General features: G+C 35.5%; 1 protein-coding gene across 1 annotated transcript; it reads right to left on the reverse strand.

Annotated features, from left to right (window-relative positions):
* Nucleotides 1-258: 258 nt before the first annotated feature.
* LOC102587208 (uncharacterized) lies at nucleotides 259-2344 on the reverse strand. Its single transcript, XM_006359521.2, has one exon. It carries the CDS (start codon nucleotides 1706-1708, stop codon nucleotides 617-619), a length of 1092 nt encoding a protein of 363 aa, XP_006359583.1. The 5' UTR covers nucleotides 1709-2344; the 3' UTR covers nucleotides 259-616.
* Between the last annotated feature and the right edge of the window lie 7169 nt (nucleotides 2345-9513).

A 9513-nucleotide genomic window follows, 5' to 3' on the forward strand; every position in this document is an offset into this window, starting at 1 on the left:
GAGCAGAAAGTGGCACTATTTTTCAGGAAATAGTTCTTAAGAGACATTTTCTAAACAAAGAAGAATATTTATGAAAGCTATTCCAAAATAAAAACCATCAATTATGGAGCTCTATGAAGGTCTCACAACATTCCTATTGGCTAGAAAACCACACTCTATTTATTACAGTTATTTTAAGCTCAAAATCTAGCCAATTAACCACCAATAGCCGTATCAATTTTCATTGACTGCATAACATGCAAACGGAGACAGATAAGAGACCATGAAAGAAAACTCAAAGATATATTTATAAATTGTGAATGACAAAAAGTACATTGTTTAAAATTTTAAAATCTCAAGCTGAGGTTTTCAACAGCTTATTACTGTGCAAGAATCCTAAATTACCATCTTTCAAATGATTTTCTTCTGATAATATGATATGTTGGGAGACAACAGATCTGCAAAGAAGCTATTTATGATGAAGTGGTCAACTACGCTAAACCACATAACTTATCCGCCTTCAGCATCTGATAACTTTCTCAAGGATCCAACTCTTTCTTTTTCTTCCCAAGAGATGCATAAATTGAATCCTTGTCAAAACAACTTCCAGTAGCTTCAAGAGCCTTAAATTCGAATTTCAAACATGTGATTGGACTTCTGCAAATGCTGAAGAAATAGTCAAGGCTTCTAGCACAGGTTGAGTTTCTTCACTTGAGGTTTCCATTCTATACGATTTACAACTGAAGTAGAAAACAGTACTCATCATGGAGTCAATAAGTATCACAAATGAGTACAATATTACCAAAAGGGGCCCTTCCCATAATCTTGAAGATCCATCTCCATAGCTTATTGTCTTCACTCTATGCTCAAACAAACCCTGCACAATTGCCATCCCAATAGTTGATCCAAGAAATATGAGAAGTCCAACTTGTGTCTGCCCCTTTATGAGTGAACTGGACATAAGCAATGCTTGTGGTCCGGAGTCATCCTCTAAAACAGATATCACAATCGCAATGTTGCATATAATAATAGCATTTGCTAAAATTATAGAGAAAATCATCCCTACTACCATTGCGGGATACAAAATCAAATCGGGAGGGAACCCCATGATCGAGAAAACACTGCTCACAGAAACAAGAAGTACAATAAACAATGTGAGGCATCCAGCAATCACCACACACACCCACAGGTAAGTCACAACAACCCGCTTCCAAATCTTGGTCATAATCAAATAAAACTTTTGCGAATCAAACTTTTTCCTCGAGTAAGTGCAATCAACTGAATAAACTATTGCAGCTTTTGACAACAACGATAAAGTTACATACAGAGGGAAGCACATTACAGCTGAAATCACCACTTCAGAGAATTTATGACAAGACTGCTTGATAAATGGCTTAAGTGGAAGCCCACTTGTTTTGGCTACAAGCAATAACCTCATGCTCAGTCTCGTAACAAATGGCTGATAGACCAATACATTAGATAAAACAACAGCAGACACAGGGCAAATTAGCAATGCAGCAATTGTCATGAAACCTATAGAATTATACCGCAGAATTCTCACAGTTTCCCTCAAAATCTCTAGAGCATTTAAAGTAAGAAACTGGTGATCCGTATGTGAAACCAAATCAATCGATTCCAATTCAAAGTTTTGATGATTTGGGTCATCTTTTTTACCTTCACCTGATGAAACTGAGTTCACTCTAGGACTCAGTCCACTGGAAATTTCCATCTTTAACCAATTACCAACCGCAATTGTTCTTTACAAAAACAAAATTCTTGAGAACCAAAAGATACAAAAACACAAAATTACATGTCCCTTTAATCAACAGTATAATAAAAGGGAAGAAAAGATACTTATAACCAAAATCGGATCTACCCCTTTTGATCAGGTTTATTGAAATTCACTGTTTTCAGCTCGAACCATGTATATACAATGTATAATAAGTCGCACCCTCGGCCTACTAACATTAAAATCTTGGATCTGTCTCTACGTATTAGCTCCAAAAAAATGGTACCCAGATCTGTATAACAAGATTGAATTGGGAAATTTTTACAGTGAAACTTGAATGAAAGCTTTGTAAACCAAAAGGGTATATGCGAAACTCCAGACCCAGAAAGAAAAATCGGTGAAACTGTATATAAGGAAGTGATCTGGATCAAACGATTGAGCAGAAGAAGAGGGTCATGAAGTGCATATACGATGAAGAAAAAGGGAAAGAGTGAAATGGAAGGAGAAGAAAGGAGGATGAAAGATCAGGTCATTTGGGGAATGAAGAAAGGTATCATAATGAAGAGGAAGAAGAAGAAGAAGATGATTGGGAAGTGAGAGTGGAAGTGCCAAGTGCAAAACAGGGGGGTATGATTATATTTTGATTAGAAAATATTAAGTCCCTCTATACCAATTTAAGACCTTTGGTTGTATTTAATGAACATTTGAAAAGATTTAGTTATTGAGATTTTGAATAAAATCTTAATATTATTAATAAATATTTTGTTGCCATCATTATAAATATTACTCCATCATTATAATTATATGGCGGAATGATCTGTGATACCTTTATACTTAACTCCATTTGTCAGTTGGATCATCCTATTCACCAGTTTGCTAAATGAACACTTAAACTCGACGAAACACAATATTTTAAACCTTTTTCTCACATGATTTGTGGAAGTGTAATACACGCAGCTATCCGTGGAACTCCACACCATTTTTTAGTGACATGTCGTAACTTTTGTAAATATTTAATGACACATCAAAAATTTATTATTAAAAAGGATAAATAATATTTTTAAAAAGGTGCAATTCCTCTTCCCCAATTCCCCACTTCATCGTCTTCACCATTTCCACTCCTCATCCTCGAAAAAAATTGCATTCTACTACCACTTTTTGCATCATTTTCAAACACAAAAATTCATTAGCCATTAGATTTACTTGAGGATCTGTACCATTTATTTTGAATCGATAAACTCAAATATCACCGAAATTTCAAATTATAAAAAATTGGTTTGTGAATAATCTAAGAAATATAATAGATCTTGAAAATTTTATATAAGAACATAAAAACGAAAATGGATTAGCAAGATGTGTATTTTTCGGTAACTTTTTAATAATTTTTTAGGGTAATGGCGACAGTTGTGAAGGACGTTTTTCGAAGAAGACAATGAAAAAAAATAGAATGAGGTGGGTGTTGAAAACAAAGAAAGAATGATGGATAAGTACTCAACTGAAGAAGAAGAAGAAAAGAGAAGGGGTGGGTGGGGCCGAAGAAGAAGATGAGATGATTTGAATTTTTTTTAAACAATGTTACTATTGTTTTCTTGTGTAATTTTAATATTTTTAAAATAAAAATATTGTAGTCACTTGCTTCAAAACGCGTGTAGTCACACAGATGTTCAACTCAGTCAATTTAATGCCACATTAGTATGGTCAATGGTCAAAGGGGTTCAAAAAATAGAGTTTCATTGAGTTTAAGTATTCATTTAGCAAAGTAATGAGTAGGAGGGTCAAACTGACAAATAGAGCCAAGTACAGGGGTCTCCCAACTCATTCTGCCTAATTATAATTATTGTCATCATTATCATCGCCACTTTCACAATCATTGCCATACACTGTCATCATTGCGGCCAATCCTTACTACCAATCATCTTCACCGTCACAACTTGCATCACCATCGGACATTGACACATTGTCAGCCAACACCTATTCTTCATTAACCACCATCAACATTGTCAACTAGTAATATCAACTAACTTCACCACTAGAATCACCAATACACTAGTCACTAAAACACAAATCACACCCATCATCACAACTATCATCACTACCGTACAAGCCACTAACACCAATCATTACCATTACTATCTATCACGATCCAAACTGCTTTGATTGACACCCATACCAACCCCCTTGTCAGTGAACCAAATCTTAAGGTACATCACATACAATCTCTAAGTATCTAAGCAAGATATAAAATTATAACAGAGTGATTAAAAATTTGCATAATGAAATTAATAAAAACAAATGGAAGTTTAACTACTACATTCCCAGAATCCGAAACTCATCCTACTAAAACTCTAACACAAGTATATATATAAATATGGTATAATTATGTACCTTTCTCTAACATAGTTTCTTTATCATCACTAGACCTTAACTAGCATGTTGAGTCATTAACCACTAAGAAACAATCACCGATCAATATAAATCATAAACCCACTTGTTAAAACACAAACAAGTTATAAATAATGGAAATCACATCCACACTGGCCTTGTAGATGTTGATGTTGTCCAAACTACACCTCTTTTATGGGATTAAAATGGTTGATTGCAAAATACAATAATCTAATTAGGTTGAGGTTAATTTCAATAGAGAGTGTACTAGAGTTCTTTTACAATTTGCTAATGAGATTCAAATCAATAACTACTATTGAAAATGGGAGGTATGGAAAATTACTAACTACATTAACTAATTGGATTCTTATCAATAATAACGATGAACTAGGGTTACAAGTCTTAGATATCAGAACTCAAACAAATACTTTATTATCAACTCATTCAGATATGTTCATTGTGCAAAACTAGTGAGAAGTCACCATCACATTTCTTTGCCCTCTTTGCCTCCCTAGAATTTTCCTTAAGTTTCTCCTCTTCAATTTGTTGAGCATGAATCATGACGAGAAATTTCCATTTCCTTAATGAGCATGCTGGTACGACATTCCTTAACCACCATTTCGGACACACCCAAAATAAACTTACTTATCCTTGCCCTAGATTCGACAACCATAGTGGGAGCATACCTATCCAATTGAATAAAATTCAACGCATTCCTTCACACTCATATTCCCTTGACGAAGGTTGATGAATTTAAGTACCATTTCCTCCCTCATCTCAAGGGAAAAGAACCTATCAAGAAAAGCAGCCTTAAACTTTTCCCAATCAAGAAGACCCGCATCAATCGCCCTTTCTTCCTTCCATTGGTTGAACCAAACTTGAGCAACACCCTTAAGTTGATAAGCGGACAATTTCGTCTTTTCCACCGGCATCACTCCCATGATCATCAAGACCTTATACACCTCATCAATGAATTCTTGAGGACCTTCCTAAACCTTGGAACCATGAAATTCCAGGGAATTCATCATAGTGAAATCCCTCAGTCTAGTTGTCGCCGTACCTACATTTGGGTTCACGAGGACCACAACCTCCCTATTGGATTGAGCCGTCATGGCTTGATCCAACACTTGAAAAGTAGCTCGAAACTCCGCATTAGTCACTTTTTCCGCCAAAGAGTCTGTTTTACGTTTAAAAAGAAATATTAGACTTACTTTATAAAAAAATGATCTAACTTAACTTGTAAAGAAAAACCAATTTTTAATAAGAGTCCACTTAATTTTATTTAAAAAAATCAAGAAAACGTGTAATTTTCAAAAGATTTAAACAGAAGAATCATTAGAAAATACTAAAGGGGTTCGAGGTTCAATTTACACTTCGAGAAGGGATTAGGCATTCGAAGTGTCCGCTAACTCGTGGTTGACCTACGACTTGACTAAAAGTTTTGACTAATTTTTGAAAATATTAATTAAAGTAAAGAAAACCCATTTTTATTTTAAAGGAAATAAACTGAAAAATGATTTAAGGAAAATAGCTCATATATCGACAAACAACTAATAAATAAAAATAAGTAATAAATAAAACATAAATATTTCAATTTAAACATAAAATAAGAAACGACTATCTTTTGGGAATTTAATTAAATTAAACCAAATCAAATAAATGGTTAGAGTTAGACAAACAAATAATAATAAAAGAGAATAGTAAAGGGAAAAATAAACTTGGACTCTTGTCTAAATTTCAAAATTTTAGGCTGGCAGGCCCAAGTTTGCTCTTCCTGTCCTAACTCTAAGCCATTCAAATTGTTGAGTTGATAGGCCCGAGCTTGTTCTCCCTGTCCTAATTCTAACGAAAGAATTGCTAAAGTAATGGACTTTCGCCCATATCAATCAGAATTTAGCTGCTGGTCATTTGAAGGGTTTTAGGGGCCATTCTTCACCTGGACCTATTGTAACCAAACATTGTTGGGCTTCAACCCATTCTCTTTCCGGTATATCATACATATAAATGTATATTTGCGCATATTAAGCTGTGTATCTTCCTAACTTCTTCCAAAATCATGTAAATGTGTTTTCTTTTCGCTTGTTTTAGCTTCCCTTGCACCGCAAAGATCAAGGGCGACTCAATAAAGGGGTATTGGGTTTCAACCCAACCCTAGATGCAAGGAGAGTAATAAAAGGAAGTCCAAAATAGACTCAGCTAACGTCACACGCAAATAAAGAGTAATAAGATTAACATGCACATTTAAACTATTTCACAAAAATAACATCTTTAGTGATCTTAGGCATATTTATATGCCTAAGTTGTCTATATTGACCCGTGAATTGATTTGATTGAAGAATGATCTTTAGTTGTTAACTTGATTTTTGGTATAACTTGTGATAATTGCGCACTAACACACATGATTAGTTGTTTCAGGAGCACTCGAAGGAATTGGAGTTGGAATGAAGAAAGAAGGAGCAAAGATGTGCAAGAAAATGGCCAAGGCAAAACCCACCAGTGGCTGGCGCACTGGTTGGCGCGGCGCGCCAATGAGGGGACGTCAGAGTCAAGTGAGAAGCGCGCTGAGAGGCGCGACACGTCCCTCTTTTGCCGACTTTTCCAAGTTTTAAACATTAAGTAGGATTCCTAATTTGAGTTTTATTTGTTCCCAACTTTTCCTACTATTATAAATAGATCCTTAGGGCTCCATAATGAAGGGGGGAACTTTTGATTTAGTGTGCAAGAGCAAGAATTCAAGTTTGTAATAGGTTTTAATCCTTTAACTCTTCTATTTTCCAGAATTTACATGAACTATTGTAATTTCTGTTTTCTAATAGCATGAGTGACTAAAGCCCTAGTTCTGGGGCTGTAGCTACGAATTGATTGTTGACTATTTAAGGTTGTTGAATTAATGTTCGGTTGTCATTACAAGTTACTTCTATAGTCTTGTTTTAGTATTTTATGCTTGCGCACCATAAGATAAATTTAGTGTCTAATCTTAAAATTGAGAGAGGAGAGATTGGATAGACCAGAGAATATAGAGAGCTCGGTCCACCCATTAGATTGAGGTGATTAGTGTTCAGGAGTGACGCCCAGACGAACACCTTGCTTGTTTATGAAATAAGATGAAATCTTAATGCTCGCCAGTTAGTCTATCTATTCCCGCTCAACGATGTAGTTAGATAGCTAACTGGGGTAGGCGACGAGAGGTGTATAACCCGGATCATACTATCAACCCTATAAACCAGTAACTTGACAACTGAAATTAATTCCAAGCCAATAATGGGATACATGATATTTTAGTATATGCTGCAGCCCTGGAATTGCTTTTCACTTGCTTGAAACATTATATCAAAGTTGTTCACAATTAGTTACGTTTAATTAGTGCAAAATTATTAGTACATAAACAATAAATCATCAACTCTTGAAAAGGTTACTTTCTACTTTTAGTTGTAGAATTAAGTGAATATAAGTTGATCATAAGTCCCTTGGGAACGATAACTTGTTTCTTTAAGAATCTATATTACTTGCGCGACCATGTACACTTGCGTGTACAATTGGGAGCAACATTTAGTATAAAATACAACAAGACATGACTAAAGCAATTTCCAGCATACACAAAAGAGAAATAGAACATACATCCTCATATGCAAATAGAGGCCAACCAGTGAAAACATATGAACACTGACTCGGGAATCATTCTTACAACATAAATTAGAGGCAGTAGAGAAAAATAACAAGAAATGTTGGAAACTTTTCTCCAAGTTTGATTGGCTTAAAAGAAAGTTTCCAAACAAGATTTTACATCTAGAATATAAGGAGAACAAACTAGTTATAAACTAGTATTAAATAGATATATTATCAAACCAAAACAACCTTATTCCCTCTAGTTTTAAGGATAGTTAGACTAACTTCAAACAAATGCAAAGTAAGCTAAACCATGGCAATTTAATCCAAAACAAATGAGCTACTGTTAAAGTGAGGACAAAGAAAATGGATTTGAATGAAGATATGTTAGAATATTAATGGAAGCATGCTCAATTAAAAACTAGACTTAAAAAATGGGACTTTACAGAGAATATAAATTTGTAATTTTGAAACCGATAATCCAAAGAATAACCCACATGCCTTCTGATAGGGGTGTAGTTTGATTGTGGCGGAAGTCACCCCTCAACTCGCGTCCTATGAGTTTGATACTCATCTTTGGACTATGTCCCAGTTCGCTGCTAAGAAAACGCTCCACATTGTGCTGCGTTCTTTTTGATGTCGTCCTCACCTATGGTTTGGTTTGAGAATTCATCCTCTTGGATGTTTTCGACAAATACTGAGATAAACTTGTTAGTAGAAACTGTAATTCAAATATAGAAATGGGTATGTTTAACCGTATTCGACACATGTTCTTTTCTTTAAATGTTCTGATGTCAACCCACGTCGGTTTTAACGCGGTAGATGATGAATTTATATGATGCTATAATGATGAACCTCTCGGCAATGATATCACCTCTTCTGGAGGATGATATGAATGACCCTTTCTGATAATATAATACGGATGTCCTTCTCGGTGGTTTGAATATGCAATGACCCTCTAGTCATTTTGAAGATGTAATGGTCCTCTTGACGGTTTGAATATGTAATGGCCCTCTTGGCATTTGAAGATGCAATGTCCCTCTTGGCATTTTGAATACATGATGGCCATCCCGACGGTTTGAATATGTAATGGCCCTCTAGGCATTTGAAGATGCAATGGACCTTTTGACATTTGCATATATGATGGCCCTCCCGACAGTTTGAATATGTAATGGTCCTCTTTGCATTTGAATATGCAATGACCCTTTTGACATTTGCATATATGATGGCCCTCCCGGCGGTTTGAATATGTAATGGTCCTCTTGGCATTTGAAGATGCAATGGCCCTTTTAGCATTTGTATATATGATGGCCCTCCTGACAGTTTGAAATATGTAATGGCCCTCTTGAAATTTGGAAATGCAATGTCCCTCTTGGAATTTTGAATACATGATGGCCTTCCCGATGGTTTGAATATGTAATGGCCCTCTTGGCATTTGAAGATGCAATGTCCCTTTTGACATTTTGAATACATGATGGCCCTTGATATACCGTGAATTTACGATATTTTTAATACATTTCACTTAAGAGTTGTGTGTATCTAGAGCCATTTTGTATTGGTATTAATGTGTTTTTATCCTGTTAGCAGGAAATAAGTTCGGACGTGGAAGTGGAGAGACACAACTAAAGAATTTTGCAGAAAAGGGCATCTACGGACATGACCTATGGACCGTAGTCCAGTCATGTTCCGTAGGTGGTAGGCATAGATGGACATGCATGGCTTGAAGGAAAATCAGGGATTTCTTGACCAAGTGTAGAACCACGGTTACGAATGACGAATCATAGGTCGACCTACGGGCTGTCCTGCAGCTCAGTCAA

This window comes from Solanum tuberosum, unplaced genomic scaffold, assembly GCF_000226075.1.
Source record: "Solanum tuberosum cultivar DM 1-3 516 R44 unplaced genomic scaffold, SolTub_3.0 scf00299, whole genome shotgun sequence".
Taxonomy (NCBI): Eukaryota; Viridiplantae; Streptophyta; class Magnoliopsida; order Solanales; family Solanaceae; genus Solanum; species Solanum tuberosum.